Source organism: Tamandua tetradactyla, chromosome 7 (assembly GCF_023851605.1).
Source record: "Tamandua tetradactyla isolate mTamTet1 chromosome 7, mTamTet1.pri, whole genome shotgun sequence".
Lineage (NCBI taxonomy): Eukaryota > Metazoa > Chordata > Mammalia > Pilosa > Myrmecophagidae > Tamandua > Tamandua tetradactyla.
Window position 1 is genome coordinate 28,898,549 of NC_135333.1, and position 19,775 is coordinate 28,918,323.

Consider the following 19,775-nt stretch of genomic DNA (forward strand, 5'->3'; position numbering starts at 1 on the left):
ATGGATTTGTATATTTGTTTTCTGTTTTCTCTTTACAAGTTCCCTGCTAAATTTTAAGACTCCCACCCCACCCCATTTTTTTTGTTTTGTTTTGTTTTCACAGTTTAAAGCTGGAAAAGAATGAAAAAAAAATACTATCTGGTTTTCTTGCAAGTAAATCCACTTATTATATATTTACATTTATTTATAGTCTGTGGTTTTTTTATTAAAAAAAAATCACCACGTGTTTTCCCTTTTTCTTTTGTAAAAAGAAACCTTTTTGCAGTGTCATTATTGGAACCACTGGGCCTCGATAGGATGCCAGTGAGTCCAAGGACCCCCAAAGGGTCAGTGAATCCCCTTCCCAGGGGGCCTGGGAGCCTGTGGGTCTGGGGGTCCACCACTGCCCCAGGGTCACCAGGTGGCCTTGAGGTGAAGGGTGAGGCGGTAGAACTGCTTGATCTCACCTGGGGGGTGGTTGTCTCCTGACCCCAAGGACAGGAGCTTGGGGACGGTGAGCCCAAGGGGCTTACCCTGAGGATTCCAGGGTTTCGGGGCATCAGGGTAAGCCACTGGCAGCCACCCCCTCTCCTTCCCATCTCTCAAGGCCTAGGAAGCCATCACAGTGGGTTAAGGACCATTACGGACAGGGAACCTGAGGGCTGGGCAAGTCCTCACCGAATTCCCCTCCAGGCACCTTGCAGGGAGCAGGGGGCAGGGACTGTCGGGTGGCCTGGAGGCCTGCAGTTGCCCCATCCATGCTGGGTGGGACCAGGCATTCAGCCGCACCCAGGCATCCTGGGCCCCTCCTGGGGTGCTCCAGGGACCTGGCAGTGACCAAGAAGCCGGCCTGATCTAGGGGACCCTGAGTGTCCCCCTGCCATCACTCTCCCAGGGAGGCAGAGCCCATTTGGGGTTAAAGGGAACAGAACAGTAATTCTCCCCATCATTTTTTTTTTTGTTACAAAACAAAGGAAAAGAATAATAACATAAAGCCCTGATAAATACAAAGAGCATCCCCCTTCCTTTCTGCTCCTTCTCATTTTTTTTTTGCTTTAATGTTATCTTGCCTCCCTTTTATTTTTTCATTTAAATTGGTTTTTTTTTTAATGTTAAAATAATGGTACATGGGAAATCATGCATTTTCTTTTAGATTTATTTTCTATTTTAATTTTTTTATCCCTCTCGCTGTTTTTAAAGTATGTTTTTCTGCCTTCGTTTATTTTTTCCCACATTTCCTGTTGTTGTTTTGCTTCTTTGTTCCTCTTATATTTTGTTCTTTTTTTTTTTTAATTTACTCGTTACGTTTTTCTCTTTTTTTGTTGTGTTTGTTTTTTGTTTTCTGTTTTTTTTTTTTTTGCTTTGGGAAGCTTTCCCCCGCGCGGATGGGGTGGTCGGGCCCCGCCCTCCCCCTCCCTCCGGCCCGCCCCTCTCCCGCCCCCCGCGGGGCCGCGCCCCTCCCCGCCCGGCTCCCCTCCCCCGCGGCCGAGGCCCGGGGCACCCGGCGGGCTTCACACGGGCGTGGTCCGGCGGTTGGCTGTGTTGGTGTGCAGCGAGTCCTTGTTCTCCTTCTGGATACAGTTGTGAACTTGGAGGAAGCTGTTATCCCTGTCGGAGTTGTAGGTGGCGGTGGGCGTGGTGGCGGCCTTCAGGGGGTCCCTGCTGAGCGTGTACATGGAGATCTCCGTGGACGGCAGGGTGTTGAAGCCCTTGATGCCCACGGGGGACGCGTCCCTGGAGTGCGAGGGCTCGGTGGAGCGGGAGCTGGAGCGGCTGCGGCGCTGGTAGCGGTAGCGGTAGCTGGGGATGCGGGTGATGGCGGAGGCCTGGAGGTAGTCCGTGGCGCGGGCCGTGGCCCGCAGCTGTTTGTGCCGGTCGATGAACATGTGCACCGCCAGCACGCCCACCATCTCGGCTATGATGAAGGACAGGGCCCCGAAGTAGAAGGACCAGCCGTACGAGTAGCTGTTCTTTTTGGAGTCGCTCTTGGAGGGGTCCCCGGCATTGGCAGATATGTACACTATGATGCCGATGATGTTACTCAGACCTGCGGGCACAGGCGGGCACAGGCGGGCACAGGCGGGCACCGGGCGGGAGGGGAAGTGGAGGGAAGGCTGGTTAGTTTCTCAGGGGGACTCCAGGCCCTGGGTGGGGTGGAAGGACAGGTGCTGCGGTGCCTCCCCCACCCCCCTCCACCAGCATGTTCATGGTGAACGCACCGCGGGTAGAGTGTGACGCTGACAGGCGTCCCTGGAATATTTTATCATTCCGTTTGGAGAGAGTCACAAAAGGAAGAGCAAATGGAAACAGATATGGGAAGAGGGAAGAGGAGAGATGCATTCCACAACAAGTGGGGTAATCCTAATAGCAGCTACTGTGCATTGGGCATTTGCTTCCTGCCTTCCCCGGGTTAGGGGCTTAACAGGTGAGGAAACGCAAACAGAGAGGGTAAGTAATTTGCTCAGGGACACACAGGGCTTTGAACCTGGGGCAGCAGAGGGGTGAGAACGGCTTCTGGAGCCAAAGGGACTGGGTTGGAAGCCGGGTTCTGCCACACGATAGCTATGCATGGCCTTTGGCAAATTAATTTAACCTTAGTGGGTATTTCCAGATCTGTAAAATGGGTAATGGTAGGACTGACCCCTGTTGGGCCATGAGGGGATTAAGTGAGTTTATACTTATGAAAGCTCTACTTAAACGCTGGTGATCCTTATTAAATGGGTCATACTACAGCCCAGTGTTTTTTCTGGCAGCTGAAGCAAGTGTGATTCATCTCCTAAAGGGGCTCAGAAATTTGGTTTCAGGTGCTTATCTGCCTCCTACCTGGCGGGAGTCAGTGGGGAGAGCTGTCCCTTGAGATGGAACTGGGCACATGCTGGGGCTCGGGGAATGACGAGGCAACGTGGGCCTCTGTACTCCATGTCCCTTCTCCTCCAGCCTCCTCATAGGAGGGGAGAGAGCAAGTGGGGATAGGTCCAGTGCTCTGAGAGGGACCTGGAATTTTGGCTCTTTTCCAAGCAGTGGGAGGACGATGGACCATAGGACCAAGATAAAGGGTCTGGGGATGTTCCTGGAGGGCTGGGAGGGGGAAAGGGGGACTTGGACGTTGTAATGGGGCAGGAGCCCCAGCATGACCTTCCTTGCAGACACAACCTGTTGGAAGGTCTGGAGATTCTTCTCCCTCTCCTTCTGTCTGTGCTGTGCCCTCCCAGCCATCGAGCACTCAAAAGCCAGCCTCTGCCCCCAGGAGGGTCCGGCCCTGAGATCATTACCTGCAGACACGAAGAAGATGCCGGCACTCAAGATGATGTTGTGCCGGGTCTTGTAGAACTCGCTGGCTGCGATGCAGAGGCCACCCATGAAAAGCAGAATCACACTCAGGATTGGGAAAATACTGGAGGCCCGCACGGCCCCTGCGGAACAGGGAGGGTCAGGGAGAGAGAACAACATAGCTGTGAGACTGAAGGACAGTGGAGGGAGGCGAGAGGGCAGCCCAGAGGAGAGGGGGTGCATGGACACAACCCCGGAGGCAAAGTGGTTTAGCAGTGCTACGGAGGGAGAGCGAGGAAGCTGCTGCTCAGCTCACAGCCCTTCAGGGTCTCTCCCACTAAAAAAATCCACTAAAAAAACCCCCCAACAAAACTCAAGCATCTCATCTCAGCACCTAAGACCCTGTGTGACTTGTCCTATGCCCTCCTGCCAGCCTCGTGTCTCCAGGTCCCCGTGTTTCCTCTTGTTCAGCCCCAACAAACTTCCCATGACATAGGTCATGTCCTTTCATACTTCTGACTTTAATTATATTGAGTTTCTTACTGGAATGTCTCTCCTGCTCTGCTTTACTCAGCGAACTTCTGTTCACCCATCAAAACCCAGTTCAAAGTCCCCTCCATTGTAGAGCCTTCCCTCTGCAGTTATGGCTTCCTCTTTTGTGCTAGGGAGCACATGGAGAGGCAGTGTCATATAGTTGGAGAGTGGACCCCCATGGCTTGGATTTGAGTCTCTCTTGTGCCTACTAGCTGTGTAAGTTTGGGTAGTTCATCTTACCTTTCTGTGCCTCAGTTTCCTGATCTGTCAGATAGGGATGGTAATTGTTCTTGCCTCATAGGATTGTTATGAGGATTAAATGAGTTGATGCCAAAATGCACTAGATAAGTTTCTGGGATGTATAGTAAACATTCAACAAATGATAGTTATAAATATCTGCTTATATATAGGCTTCCACTACGAGTGGGTTCCCATGAGAGCAAAACTTTTGGTTTCTTCTTCTGCTTTTCTCCCCAGTTCCCTCTCTTTATTTACTCTGTTCTCAGGACCTGGGTCAGTGTCAAGGACATAGTAGGTCTCCAGTAAAGTGAATAAATGCGGTAAGGTGATTCAGAAAGAGGAAGAAGCAGATGCATTGGAAAGAAAAAAGAAATAAAATAACAAAATCCCAAATCCTCAGCATGAGATAAGAAGGAAGGACTGACAAACATGGCAGGAGAAGAGAATAATATTTTATGAAAAGTGAGAACTCGATGGAGGGGGAGGGCTGGCAGGCCCGTGTATCACAGGTGGGAAAGGAAGGGGCCCAGGATGGCAGAGTGTGGAGGGAAGGCTGCGGGAAGAGGGGGAGAGTGGCAGCAGAGGGCGTGGGTGTATAGGTGGGGAAAGCCCTGTCAGAACAAGGACCCTGAGGTCACAAACACATGGCCTTTGGAAAATCAAATGTGTTTTTCTATCCAATTCCAAATAAGCAGCAAGTGACTTCAAGGCTTTAGTCCCTGTCCTGGGAGATGTGAGCCAGACAGACTGCAGGGCTGTCTCAAGGCTAGAGTAAAGGAGAAGGATGCTTTCCTTAAATAGTCTGGGTGCCTGACAACTTTCCAGGGAGGTGAGTTCTGTTAGAGAGCCCTTTGGTTGAGATTGAAAATTTGGGAAGTAAAGGCGCGAGGAACAGATCCTCCTTCTCTCCTCTGCCCCTACCCCATAGGGCAGCAATGTGGCCAAAAGATTTTAGAGGAGAGACTTTTCTAAAGAATTTTCAGCAGTGGAGTGGGCTGAATAGTGTCCCTCCAAAACTCCTGTCTACTCAGAACCTCAGAATGTGACCTTATTTGGAAATAGCCTTTGCAGATGTAATTAAGGTAAGGCTCTAGATGAAAACATACTGGATTATGTTGGGCCCTAAATCCAATGAAAATCCTTATAAAAGAAAGAGAAAGGACACACAAAGACACAGGGGGAAGTCCATGTGAAGAGGGAAGCAGTGATTGGAGTGGCTCTGCCACAAGCCAAGGAATGACAGAAGCCTCCGGAAGCTGGAAGAGGCAAGGAAGGATCATTCCCTTGAGCTTTGGGAGGAAGTATGGCCCTGTTGACACCTTGATTTGAGATTTCTTGCCTCTGAACCAGAAATCGGAGAGTATACATTTCTGATGTTTCAAGTCATTATGTTGTTTCAAGTCACAAGTTTGTGATAAACTTGTTACGATGCCCTAGGAAACAAACACAGGTGATTTTCTGTGCTATGCATGGTATAAAACCTTTCTTTCGTTTCCCCCAAGAATCTTCAGTAAAGTCTACACTGCTGACTAATGCCGTTGTGTGAGTGAATTATACTGGGGGGACTTGAATGGCTAAGCCCTGTGTATGTGTGCGTATGTGTGTATTATATGGGTGTGTATGTGTATGTGTGTGCAAGGAGAGTTCAGGCATGTGAGAACATGATGGAGGAAGAAAGGAGGGAGAGATCCGCTGTGTGGCAGCCAGCAAAGAGCAATGTGGAGGACACAGGACAGCTTCAGAAGGTCTGAAGCAGCTTATGAAATGCTCTCCATACTGGGATTGGCAGGGGGCACAAAAAGCCTCTTCAACCCAGCAGAGCCAACCCAAATACCAGCCTTCTTTGGAAGAGGCCTCTTTGCCTAGAAAGAAAGCAGCAGGGGTGGGGGAGAGCCATAAACATAGTAATGTGCCCAGGAAAGCTAGACTTTGCAGGGCCCAGATCCAGGCTGAGTAGGAAGCTGGTTTAAGGGCAAGTGGAGAAGTCTCACCATGGAGATCTTTCTGCCTGGCAAAGTCTCAGACCGAATGGGGATTTTGGAGTTAGTCACAGATGAGTTTGAATCCTGGCTTTGGCACTGACTTGGTGACCTCAGGTAAGGGTCTGTACCTCTGAGCCTCAGTTTCCTCATCCTGTTCAATGGGGGTAATACTAATATCCAGCTCACAGGAGTGTACTGAGGCCTCACTGCTTAAAGACCAGCAGTGTCAGCCTCACCCCGGAGCTTGTTAAAAATGCAGATTCTCAGGCCTCACCCCAGACCTACTAACTCGGAATCTGCATTTGAACAAGAGCCCTAGTGGATCTGCATGTACCTGAAAGTTTGAGAAGCACTGTGTAAGGATCAGATTGGATCATATCCATATGGTGCCTGGTAAGAGAAGATGTTCAGTAAGAGTTCACGGTATTTATTGTTTCTGATGTCCCCTTCTCCTTCAGTTCAGATTTGACTTGTTTGTGAATCATCCTGACCGCCCACTGAGCCTGGTGGGGGTCTTAGTGCTAGAACCCAATACGAGGAGGAGAAAACATCTGATGTAGTCACCGGGAATCATTGAGAAAATGTTTATTGCTCTCTAGGGGTAAGCCTATGCCACTACACCACACCTAGGGACATTTATGGAGCTCCTCCGATGTGCCCAGCCCTGTTCTAAGGGTCTTACATGGATTAGCCTTTTTCATCCTCATTCCACCCCCAGGCAGCCTTGGGCTTTGGTGTTGAGAAGCTGCAATTACCTAGAGCAGGCATCGGCAACTTTTTCTGTAAAGGGACAGATAGCAAATATTCTTGGTTTGGCAGGCCCTGCAATCTTGGTTGCAATGACTCAACTCTGCTGTCGCAGCAGGAAAGCAGCCACGGACCCTATTTAAACAGTGAGTGTGGCTGCATTCCAATAAAACTTAATTTATAAAAACAGGCAGTGGGCTGGAGTGGGCCCACTGCCTGTAGTTGGGCCACCCCTGGCCTAGAATGTCACACACTGTGTTTGGAGGAAAGCCACAGAGAGTCGAGAGGAAGGAGCTCTGTCTCATGTGGGAGATGTTTGCTGGTGACCAAAATCATGTAGACTGAGTGCTACCACTGTTCCAGGTTCCAGGCTGGGCCTGGGGGACAGAAGGGGTGCAAAAACAGGCCCTGTTCATGTCATTATAGAACTTAAGTTCTAGTGAAAGGGACTCATGTCATCGGATAATAACACGAACAAATATCTAATTACCAATCAGAACAAAGGGCTGTGAAAGAAAGGTTCCCATGGGCACCATGAGGGCAGGTCACAGGCTACTGTCACACGTGGATAGCTTAATGTCCACAGAGTGCTTAGTGTAAGCTGGGCACCAGGCTGAGCACTGGGCAAATCATAACCCACCAGTTCTCATTAGAATGCTTTGAAGTAGGCACGTCAATTATCCCCATTATCAGAGGCTAAAAATGAGGCACAGAGAGGTTGTCATTTGTCCAAGGTCACCCCAGGAGAGATGGAGGAGCTGGGTTTGTGAACTCATGCTGTCTGATGCCCATGGATCTAACTGCTGCACTCGTCTGTTTTCAGGCCGTACACTTCTCTGCCTCTCAGGAACACCCCACCTTGTGTGGGGATCAGGGAGGGCTTCCCTGGGGTGGGGGCATTGTGTTTGGGATGACATCTGACAGGTAAAGAGGCGTTATCTAGGCAGAATAGAAGCAGAGGTATGGAGAGCACAAGATGAGCAGAGGCCAGAGGAATCGTGGCTTTTCCAGGGGATTTAAAGAAGGGCTGGGTCACAGAGAACTGGTGGCGGGGTTTGGGGAACCCCAAAGGAGAAGAGGCAGGCAGGGGCCAGGCCATGCAGGGGCCTCATGGGTCATGCTAGGAGCAATAGGAAATATTAAAGGGCTTGAAGCAGCAGGGGGCCATGATTATTTTGCATCTTAAGAAGCAAATGGACTGCAGGGATCAAGGGTGGCCACGGGGAAGCTAGGAGAAGGCTCCTGCAGTTGGCCAGACAAGAGATGATGATGGCTTGGACCAGGGGATCCAAAGGGAATGGAGAGAGCTGGATGAGTTTGAGAGATGTTGGGGAAGTAGATGGGTGGATATGGGTGTGGAAGAAGGCGGCAGCAAGGATAACCTCTAGGTTTCAGACTTTCTAACTTGCTGGCTTAGGCGCATGAAGCCATTTATGGAGACTGGGAGAGATCCATGTCTAGGGAGAGAAGGAAGGGGGTAAGATTGAGGTTGCTGTCTGGACTGAAGCTGTGATGTGGGACCTGTAGTCGTAGAGGTGTGCACGCAAGAACTTGCCCATGGAAGAGGCTTAGGCTTGAGGGTTCATTTTGCCCCAACATTTAGTGCTTGGTTGGAGGAGACCTTGGGCAAATCACTTCTTTTCCTTGGACCTTCACTTTCTGGTTTGTAAAAATGGAGTTGGAGGTCATAATTCAGTCTACCTTAAAGGGTTGCAATAACCAAATAGAAGAAGAATGTGGGAGCTTTGAAATAACAGAGAGTTGGTCAACTTTGTGGATTTTATTATTTTCCATGCTGGTGATGGAAATGAAGAGTCTCATAAGTGCCCAGGAGGGAGGTCACATCTTACTGAGGTGGTCAGGGAAGACCTGGAGGGGGCATCTGCAAGGTAAACTTCTGACCAATCCTCTTTGCCATGATTTAGCCCTCCATACTGGGCCCCAGCACTATGGCCGTCCTGCTGAGAAATCACTCTTCATCTGGGCAGTTGTAGGACGGGTCAGACTGCTGCACCCAGAGGGCCCTTCTCTTGGTCTGACAGAGGAGAAGGGTGGAGCATGGAGGTGGCTGGAGGTAGTGGGTGGCAGGAGACTTGGGCCTGGTTCTCACTCTTTCCCTGGCTCTCCTTGGGGGCCTGAGCTTTTCCTTCTCGAGCCTCAGATCCATGCTCTTGTGGTGGTGGGCTAGATGATTTCTAAGGTCCTGTCCATCTTTAATGGTCCTGTGGCACCCCAAGACCTCAACTTGGGGTCCTCATCCAGGCCAGCTTGCATCGTACTCCTTTCCTGCTCTAGTGGTGCCTTTAATCAAAACAGCCATCACCATCAGGTGTACTGCGGGCGACCTCCCTGTTTTCTGGGCACAGTGCTAAACTCACTATGCATCTTATCCCATTTGGGATTTGATCCATCCTATTGGGATAGAATCACAGATGTCCTGGGCTGGGAGGAGCTTTCAGGCTCTTGGGCGTATTTCCCTCTTTCATGCTGTACTTGGTGGTGCAGCCCATGGCTGTGAAAAAGGGGTGGGCTGCAAAAAATGCAGGTGTGAGTGTGTGTATGAGTGTATGTGTGTGTGTGTGTGTGTGAGAGAGAGAGAGAGAGAGAGAGAGAGAGAGAGAGAGAGAGAGAGGAGATGACAGAGGAAAGAGGGAGAGAGGAGAAAAGAGCAAGTGAGAGAGAAGTTCCTGGATGAGAAGAGAGGAAGACTTCAAAGAATAACGAGGACGAGGAAAATGAAGGTGATAGAGGAGAGGATGAGAGGGCTTGAGAGGGGTAGTTAGGAGCCTGGGCTCCGGATGCAGACTGCTTAGCGTTCCCTCGTGGCTCTCACTGACTGGCGGTGCCTTGCCTTTCCCATCTATGTAATGGGGACACTGATGGCACATATCTCACAGGGTTGCTGTGAAGACCGATTAAGCTAATGAATAAATATCAAGAAATATTCATTTCACTACATGTAGTGACATATGAAAAGAAGGGTGGAAGCCCTGAGAGTCCCTGTGGGAGCCCCACCCGTAGGTGCTGGGTGCTGGGTGCTGGGTGCTTTCCCTTTTTCTGATTTCCACAAGCTTGGGAGAAAGACTGCCAGAGTGCACCTTACCACCCGGCCACCCTGGGCCTCAGTTTCCTCCCCTGCGATGTAGAGATAATGAGCGCCTTTGGCTCATAGCGTTGCTGTGAGGAGGACCCGAGTAAACACATTTCAAGCAATTAGAACAGAGCCTGCCCAGAGCACCAGGAAATGATGGCTGCCCTTGCAGCAGAGCAACGTGGCTGCATCTCAGCAGCCTGGGGTTGCCTAGATGGGTGTTTATTGAAGTTGTGACTCATTACTAAGTCATGAAATCAGTGTAGTGTTGCAACCAGCACTTCAAAGAATGAAACAGAATAGAATACAAACAGCCGGCGGGTTTGTGGCGTGAGCTAAGGGTGGGCGCCGTTTGGTGAAATGCTTGTTTTGGTTACATGGATGTGAGCAAGCGACAGTTGCATGGAAGGAGGGCTCCTAGCTAGAGGAGGTGGTCACGACATTTTTAGCCACACTGGCCACGATGGCCCCTGGATGGGAAGGGGTCTCAGATCCACTGCCCAGAACCATTTTACTAGAAGGGGCTGAAGGGCTGGGGAGCCAGCCAGGGGCATGCGAACTCATATAGCATTCCGGGGTGCAGTCAGTGTCCCAGCAAGTACACTGGGCTGAGCGAAGGCATTTTCCCTGTCTGGGCCTCAGTTTCCTCATCTGTAAAGTGGGAGGGTGGGGCTGGCACATCTAACTGAAGCATTTCAGGAGCATCATTGCAACTCTTAAAACTCTAGCATGGGCGAGGGGTTTGGGGGTGAGGCTCTTCCTTCGGGGCACCTGGGAAGCCCCAACAAAGTACCCCCCTCACCTATGTCTCACCGCATCCTCAGAAGCCCCCAGCGCACCAGTACTCCTCACAGGCTTTCCTAGAAGTAGTAGAACTTGCCCAGGCCACAGGGCTTGTGAGTGCCTGGAGCACGCTTGAATCTAGACTCTTTCACTCTAAGACCTAAGCTCTGACCTTGACACTTGGCCTCCCCGTACCTCCCAGGCTTAGGAACCCCCTTAGTGCCTATTAGGGGGTTGGCAGGGGTGGGGATGGCGAAAGAAGAAGGGAGTGTTCTCTGAACCCGGGAAGAGTGGCTTTGGTCCGGCTTGGGACCCGGCATCCGATTCCCTTCCTATTCTGGGAGAAGGCTTGGTCTGGATGGTGGGATGCTGAGGGTGCTGTATTTGCAGCAGTTCCCTTTGGTATCTAGTGGGGAGAAGAATCTGCAGCAGAAATAATAAAATGTCAGTCGACAGACTCATCATACCCCCTGCACACCAGCCTCCACCTTCATTCCTGTCCTCCGCGAAGGACAGTACTGTTTGTCTTGTCTTCCCAGGCAGGACCCCTAGTCATCTGCCCCCTAGACTGCTCTTTCCCTCACCTGCCCTACCATCCCGGCTGTCAGTCAGTCCTGCTGGCTCTGCTTTGTAATACGTCTAGGCTCAGACCCCTTCTCCACCTTTACCACCTCCACTCTGGTCGACACACTTTCATTTCTAGCCTGGGTTATGGCTGTCATCTCCTAGCTGGTCTCTCTGCTCCTGCCCAGACCCCTACCGGAAGTTCTGTAGCAGAGGCCAAAGGGATACTTAGTGTGCAGATGGAGCCTCTCTTCCTCCAAGTCCCAGCCTCCCCTGGTCTTCCCTCCCACCTGCCTGCTCACTTGACTTAGCCACGTGGTCCCTTGCCTGTTTACTGAGCAAGCCAGAGGAAAGCTCAGAGACTTTGCACTGGTTGTTTCCTCTGCCTGGAATGATTTTCTCAGGATATCTGCAAAACCTGATTTGCTCTCTCACCTCTTTCAGGTCTCTGCTCAGATATTACCTTCTTGGTGGAGCCTTTCCTGGCCACCTTATTGAAAAGCCTTCCTCTCAGCACTCCCTCTCTCCCTTCCCTGCTTAATCTTCATCCTTTACACTCTTCCAATGTAACATGTGATGCAACAATACTAGCTAATGCCTGCCCTTTGCTTACCATGCTTGGGGCATGTGAGAAAGCTGTTTTATATTAACTCACTTAATCTCATTACAACCATAGGAAGATACAGAGAGCATCCTTCCCATCCCTGGAGGCCCAGGGAGACTTTCTGGGAAGTGGCAGAGCCAGATTTGAAGCCTGACAGTGGGTGCCGGAACCAGCCATTATGTTCTCCTACCTTGTGCTGGCACCACAGTCTGTAAATTGACCCCCCAAATAACCCTCACCTGGGGCTTCCCTGTCTTGGCTGCTTTCTACTCCCATATGAGTATCGACTCCTGGTTCTCTTCTTCCCCAGGGAAATCTCCTGCTGCCTGTTCTTGCTCTCAGGTGGCCAGTGACGTGCCCGTGAAGGTGTAAACTCCTAGTTCAAGTGGAATCGAGTGTGGCTCTGCCCAGAGTGCCCCCTCCCTTGCCCCTTCTGCTCACTTCTGGCTCTGGAGGGAGGGTGTGAGCTGGTGAGCAAATTGTTAAGGCCCTGATACTGCAGCTTCACTGTATGTGTGTGTGTGTGTGTGTGTGTGTGTGTGTGTGTGTGTGATCTGTGGGCCCCAGCCTCCTTCCCAAACCCTGGAGGGAGGGGGTGCATCAGGAAAGCAGCAACACTGGGCTCTTTCACCCAAACCTCCACCCCCAGGTTCTGAATGTGACCTGGGCCCAACCCCACCCTGCAGTCCTGAACTTCAAGTGGCCATAATACAGTGGATTTTGGCATCTGGCGCATAGTAGGTGCTCAATAAATGGCCATAGAAGGGAACTAAATTCCTCTGAATCTTCTTCCCTGACTCCAGGACAGCTGGGAAATACCGACTTCCTTCTCCTGGACACAATACACACAGCAGTGGTCTCTCAGGTGTGCTATCAGACACGCAGTGGTAGAGGCCTGGGCTGGGGGTTGGGGGGGGCGGTCACTGAGCTGATTACCAGGTCCCGACCCACTGCAGCTCTGCCTCTCCTTTGCTCTCGCCACAATACTATTTGGTCGATCACAATTTCCCCAGTTTTACAGACTGGGAGCCTGGAGCAATGGGGCTCAGAGAGGCAGAACAACCCAAAGGGTCAAGGAAAAGTCATTCAGAGGGTTTCTCAGGAACGATGGCACTGCTTGGCAAGGCTGCTGCCCCACTTACACAGGGCCAGGCCCATGTTCATTCTAGAAGGGCGCTGGCTTCATGCCAGGCACCGTGCTGGGCACTGGGGAGGCGTTTATAGGCGCGTAGAGTCCAGTGGGTGCTGTTTCTGACCTTGGGGGTGCAGGTGCTCCAGCCGCCTTCCAGGAGCCCGCTGTCTTCTGGCTATCTCTCCAGGGCTGGCCGACCATGCCAAGTCAAAGCTAGAGACGCCTGGACTGGGCAGCAGGGTTTGGTCTCTGTCTTTGCTGAGCCCCTTTCTACCCTCCTGGGCTCTGGGAGCCCAATGCCATGCCGTCTGCCCCACTGCCCACCCCAGTCACCTGGCCACCTCCTTATCCTCACTTCTCACGTGGCTGCAGCTAACTCTCTGGTCCAAGCCGCCACCTCTCCTCACCTGCACAACTGCGGCAGCCCCCAGTCTACCTCCCTGCCGCTAGTCTTACCTTCTTATGACCCATCCTGGCCAGGTGCTCCTTCGGATCCTTCCTTCAGATAAGCCGTCTTGACTACCTCGTCTGAGCAACATCCCCTCCCTGCTCTCTGCTCCCCTCTGCCATCACTCTCCAACCTCTCACTTTGCTTTGATTTTCACACCACTCTCTGGAGCTTGGGCACTGGCTCATTGCTTGTTTCCTCCGCTGGAATGGAACCTTCAGGAAGGCACCTACTTTCTTTGTTTTGCTCACCCTTGGGTCCTCAGCACCTAGAACAGTGCCTAATATAGAGTAGGTGCTTAGGAAATATCTGATGAATGAATGAAGGAATGAATGAATGAACCCTTTATAGTCAAAGTCTCAGCTCAGGTGGCACCTTATCTATGGAGCCCTCCCAGAATGGCCTGCTGCAGGCTCCCTCAGCATCCCTCACTTTCTTCTATCCCTGTCTCGACATAAACATTAGATTCATCCCCCAGGAGAAGGTGAGGTGTCAGGGTCAGGGGCTGCGTGTACCCCTCTCATGGCCTCCCATGCGGCGAGCGTGCTGGGTAGGTGACTTTGACAGATCCAAACGACCAGCCGACTCAGGCTCCGCCCACCTCCTTGGGCAGTGGCTCCACCCACCTCCCTGGACTGCAGCCCTGCCTACCTCCCTGGGCCCCAGTTCTTTGGCCAATGGTTGCCTGCGCTGTTCTGTGTGACACTTGACCTTGATTTACATGAGTGCTCACCTATTCATCCACCCACTTACTTGCTCAGTCAACAGAACTTTACTGGGCACTGTTTAGAGCCAGTGCTGGGTGCTTGGGCTGCGGAAATGAGTGCCTCAAGAGGCTCATGGTGGCGCGGGGATGCCAGTGTGAAACGATAAAATTGCAGCCAAGTGTGATAAATGCTGGGATAGAGACATGCGCTGGGTGCAGGAGAGGCCCCAGGAAGGGCTTCTGAGTCAGAAGGAGGAGGGGGTGGAGGGGGAGAGGGGAACAGGGAATCCTTCCAGAGGATTCCTGTGCTCTTAGCACCTCTTGCCATCCAGGTTACAAGCTTAATAATGGGAATTCATGTCTTCCATCTTTATTAAAAAAAAGATACAGCTAGTCTAGGACTAGCATATTATAAATCAGGGGTCAGCAAATAGCCCAGTCCAGCCAGCTGCTTGTTGTTCTAAGTTAGGTTTCCTTGGAACTGGCCACACCCACTGGCCCACGTGTTGGGTGTGAATGCTTTCATGCTACAGGGGTGGACTGGGCGGGACCTGAGACAAAGGTCTTTGACTGACAAAGCCTACAATATTTACCATCTGGCCTCTTGCAGAAAAGGTTTGCCAGCTTCTGTTACAGATGCCCCCAAATATTTGTTGGATTAAGTAAACTCGAATCAGACCCTCAGAATCCTGCACTGCTAATGTAGGTTAAAGTCTTTTGTCCAGGGACTCCAAAATCAACTACATACTCTAAGCTCTTCTTTCTTTAAAAATAAGGAAATTGAGACATTGAATCGGTAGGAATAGACTCTGAAGAAACTTATGTCTTTCCTTTATTTAACAAACAGCCCTTATTGAGCATCTGCTATATCCCAAAACCTGTGCTAGGTAGGAGAGGCGATTCCTGTCCCATGGAGCCCGCTGCCAGGCTAAGCGGTCACGCCATCCTTGTGCCCTCACAGATGACAGTTGTGCACTGGGTGAGGGGCTCTTGGGAGCTTATTTTCTTTTTGCTGGTTCCCTTCCACCCCCATATCCAGGCCTCTCCTGCACCATGACATGCCACCGAGTTTCTCTGGGGGTCCTCCCCACCCAAGCTGGGCTCTCCTGGACCAGGGACCATGTCTCACTCATCCGTCTTGGCCTCCCCAGCACTGAGCCCAGGGCCTGGCACACAGAAGGCGCTCAGTCCACGTTTAAGCCCCACCAAACTCCTACGGCCTTACGAGCAGCCTTGGCAAGCACCCCAGACAGGGTAGCTGGTAACGACAACCTAATGGCCCTTTAGGATTCCATTTGAGAGCAGCGTCTTGAGGGAATTTGTGAAAAGAAATGATGAGCTTTGTGAGATATTTTTCCCCCTTTCAAAAAAAAATCTATAAATTGCATCATATTCTTCCTTTCTCGCTCTTCCCAGCTGCCTGGCAGACTTCACGTTCTAAGGGTTTTTGAATGAAACCCAGATTCCAGGCTGACCCGAGAGCTGGGTTTGATGTGAGGAATAATTATTGAAAGAGACAAGAGTGATCCATATAATAAAATGCCTCCTACGTTTTTCATTAAAGTGATCCAAAGGTGCTGCTAACTGCTCTGTGGAGGACGAGGGAGGGAGGGCTCAGCACAGCCTCCCCAGGGCTCAGAAGGGTACCTGGGAGGAGAAGCGGGGGCGGGAGGGGGGCGCTCTTGGTGGAGAGCAAACCTCTTTTGGAAGAGCTGAGCCGAGGCTTCAACCACTCCTGTTCTGGGGAGCTTTGCTGAACCTGGAGTCAAGGACCCTCAGCCTCTCTCCTGGAAATCCCTTTCTCCAGGGAATGGGTTGCCTTGTTAGTTTTTGCTGATTCTTGAGAGATTTCTTTTGGACCTCAAAATGCCTTCTCTTGATAATAATATGTCTCAGGTGGGTTTTAAGATTGCAGTGGCTCCATCGGTTTTAACTTTGACTTGACTTTTGGGGAAGAAAAATCTCACTTTGTTTTTGTCAGTAGATGTTCCAATCTGGCCACTGCCAGACAGGTTTCTTTGTTCAGTTATTCAAGACATATTTATTGGGGCTCTTATTATGTGTTGGACGCGGGGCTGGGGATATAACGGTGAGCAAGACAGGCAGAGCCCCTTGCGGAGTTGACAGGACGGCAAGGGAGATGGTGGTTCAAATAGACCAGGATGCCACAGCATGGTAAGGGCAGTGTGCCCTGGGCACCCACAGAGGGGAAAGGGAGCACTTCCCTAGGAGGTGATCAGGATGGTTTGGAGGTTTTATAGGCCCCAGAAAAGCTCAGGTTCTTAAAGCTAATGCATTCCTGTAGATGAGGCCCTATTGTGGGTGGAACCCCTTGATTAGGTTATTTCCATGGTGGCTTGCCCCGGGGGGGTCTTAATCCTCTTATGGGAGCCCTTTTAAAGAGCATGAATTAGAGAGACAACACAGATGCTGAGAGAGAAGGACACACACAGAAGCTAGGAAGAAAGCCACAGACAGAGCAGCCAAAAGCTGAAAGCATTGAGACCTAGCAGAGAAGGAATAGCAAACACCACCGGGCGCCTTGCCAAGTGACTGAGGAGTCCAGGATTGCAGGATGGCCTGTCGATGCCTTGATTCGGACATTTTCATGGCCTCAGAGCTGTAAGCTGTTAACTAATATATCCCCACTGTTAAGAGTCAGCCCATTTCTGGTATATTGCATTTTGGCAGCTTTAGCTAACTAGAACAGTGATGTTTCAGCTGAGATCTAGAGGATGAGTGGAAGTGTGCCAGACGAAGAAGGGAGGGAAGGGTGTGTGGGCAGAGGGAACAGCATGCATGAAGGTTTGGCCTCCAAAAAGGTAGGAAGAAGGGAGGGTCAGCTCCTTCTTGCCCTCTGCTGCAACGGAGACCTCTAGATAGGTCTGGTCTTTGACTCTCCAAAGACCAAAGGATAAATTGCTTGCACTTACGGAGGAAATATTCTGCTGTGTCAGCTTCGTAATCTGCATCCTCTGGGAAGTGATCGATTTGCTTGCACAGACCTTTGAAGTTCCCTGAAAAACAAGTGGAGAAGGAGTGCATGAGAAACCAGAGTTTCCAGGGGCTCAGCTCCCATCTGCCTCTTCCTGACTTCTCACTCTTCTGAAGCTCACTCAGCCCTCTCCCCCTGCCCCGGAAGGAAGGTATGGCTTTGTCTGTTCGGACATCTGCCTGGTGAATCAAAACACACACACCCGCAGTGCTGCAGAGAGATCTAAAGCCTAAGACTTCAAAACCCTGCCTTCCATCTCTGAACCGAGGCTTCTGAGGATTAGCTGAGGCTTGGCGAGCGGCGGAAGTTTGATTCTGTACTGGAGACTGTCACCGAGAAGGCTGATGAACGCCACTCTGTGCCCCAGCCCGGCTGGGGGGAGTCACCTGGCATTTTGCATGTGAAAATGCGGCAGTTCGCTTTCTGAAGAAGGCAGAACCCAGAGTGGTGCTGCAAAACCTTCCCACTGCACTTTAGAGGAGCTTACAAGGTACTTTCCCACCTGCAGCCCCCAACAGCTCTGCAATTTCCCCTGGGTTGAGCCCCTGTTGGGTGTTGGGCCCTCTGCCAGGTTCTTAAAGAAACTGAAGCTCATTTTAGCTCAGTCATAGGCCTGGGAGAGGACTATTATCACCCTCATTTTACAGGTGAAGAAACTGAGACTCAGGGAGGCTAACCAATCTGCAATAGTACTTGTGGCCAGAAAGTGATGGAATCAGGGCTCAGATTGGGCTTTTGACTCTAAATATCTCCTTGGTGATTGCTGAGAGCGTGAGAACTAGCACAGGTACAACTTCTAGCACAGTGCTGCAGCAGGCGCTCACCATCACCAATATCCAATAGTGAATGGATGAACCATTGAATGCAACCCTCATAAAAGCTGATAACTAGGACAGAATTTACAGTCACTAGAGTGTCAGCTTCATGATGGCAGAGACTTTTGTCTGTTTCATTCACCATTGTGTTCCCAGCCTCGGTATAGCCAAAGTCCCTTAACTTTCTCTGAATGAATCAATAATTGAACCTATGCTGGGAAGTACGACTCAGTAGGTAAGTCACAGGTTCTGTGCAAGACTGCTTGCATACAGCTTGGCTTTATTGAGTTCCCTCGGTTTCCTCATCTGAAAGTGGAGGCAATAAGAATCCTTAACTCAGATTGTTGTGGGGGTTAAATGAGTTCTCTGAACAGGGCCTGGTGCATTATATAAAGTTCTCTGAACAGGGCCCAGTGCATTAGTGAGTCTTTGGGAACATTTATGAGAGAGGAAAAATGAGCAAGTATGCTCAGCCACTGAGATTTTGAGTTTTCTGTGGCAGTAGTTAGTATTACCTAATTAACACAGTCCTCAAAACATGTTAGCAATTTACTTTCTTTCAGAGTCCTGAGACTCCATATCCTATAAAGTAGGAGTAGGTTTTATTATATATTTACACAGTATGTAGGACTTTTAAGGCATTATTACATAGACCTGAATATATTATATACACCTGTGTATGTGCTTGTGGTAGTTAGATTCAGGTGTCAACTTGGCCAGGTGATGGCACCTAGTTCTATTGCTGTGGACAGGAGCCAATGGTACGTGGACCTCATCTGTTGCTGATTACATCTGCAGTCGGCTAGGAGGCATGCCTGCTGCAATGAATGTTTGATTTAATTGGCTGGTGCTTAAATGAGAGAGCTCAACGTAACACAGCCCAAGCAGCTCAGCATACCTTATCTCAGCACTTGCAGCTCAGCCCAGGCCTTTGGAGATGCAGAAAGAAATCACCCTGGGGAAAGTTGTTGGAACCCAGAACCCTGGAGAGAAGGCCAGCAGAGACCACCCTGTGCCTTCCCGTGTAAGAAAGAACCTCAGTTGAAAGTTAGCTGCCTTTCCTCTGAAAAACTGATGACGTAAATCTCCTTTTATTAAAAGCCAATCCGTCTCTAGTGTGTTGCATTCTGGCTGCTAGCAAACTGGAACAGTGCTCTACAGCTGTACTTACACACTATGTATAAATACAAGCATTTGATGCATTTTAAGCTATTATATGCTTTATGTTACAGAGAAGATGGCTCCCCCCTCCTCCTTCACACGTAGCCTGTCTCTGTACTGAATTCACCTCCTTTCCTTACTTTAAGAAAACCAATTCCCTAGTGCATAGTGAGAGTTCTGGTAATTTTACAGAAGCTTTGTGGGGTCTTGAGAGCACAAAGTTCCACTCAAAACAGTGCCATTGGGTAGGTCTCTTCTCTATGTATTATTATTATTATTTTTGGGGTGCATGGTCCAGGAATTGAACCTGGGCCTCCTGCATGGAAGGTGAGCATTCTATCACTGAACCACTCTCCATGTATTTTGGGCCCTACCTCTTCCTGGTCCCCTCTACCCAGCCACACCTCCCCTCTGCACTCATGGATTTTGGTGCATTGACACGAGGTCTCATCCTTCCTCCAGTAGCTTATCAAAGTGTTTCCCCCAACCCCACCCACTCCTCTCCTGAGAAGTATCTTTGCACAGGCTGCTAAGAGGATAAAAAATTCTCCCTATTGATAAAATTACAGATCAGTGTATTGCAAAGAACTTTTATTTTTCTCAATTCAATCCGACAAATATCTCATTAGTGCCAACTGGGTGCCAGGCATCTTTATAAGGAATTGGCACAGGTGGTAAGACTCAGAGTGCAGTATCAGCATGCCCAGGGCTCCTAACCAATTGG

General features: G+C 50.4%; 1 protein-coding gene across 2 annotated transcripts in view; it reads right to left on the reverse strand.

Moving 5' to 3' along the window:
- Positions 1-1,439: 1,439 nt before the first annotated feature.
- The window catches only part of CACNG2 (calcium voltage-gated channel auxiliary subunit gamma 2), a 119,281-nt gene continuing 100,945 nt past the window's right edge, over positions 1,440-19,775 (reverse strand). For both annotated transcript variants that reach the window (XM_077167839.1, XM_077167838.1), the window contains 3 exons: positions 17,014-17,097; positions 3,252-3,392; positions 1,440-2,026 (listed from right to left, as the gene is read on the reverse strand). In XM_077167839.1, the coding sequence (XP_077023954.1) occupies positions 1,491-2,026; positions 3,252-3,392; positions 17,014-17,097 (761 nt within the window). In that variant the 3' untranslated portion in view covers positions 1,440-1,490. The remainder of the gene's footprint in view (positions 2,027-3,251; positions 3,393-17,013; positions 17,098-19,775) is intronic.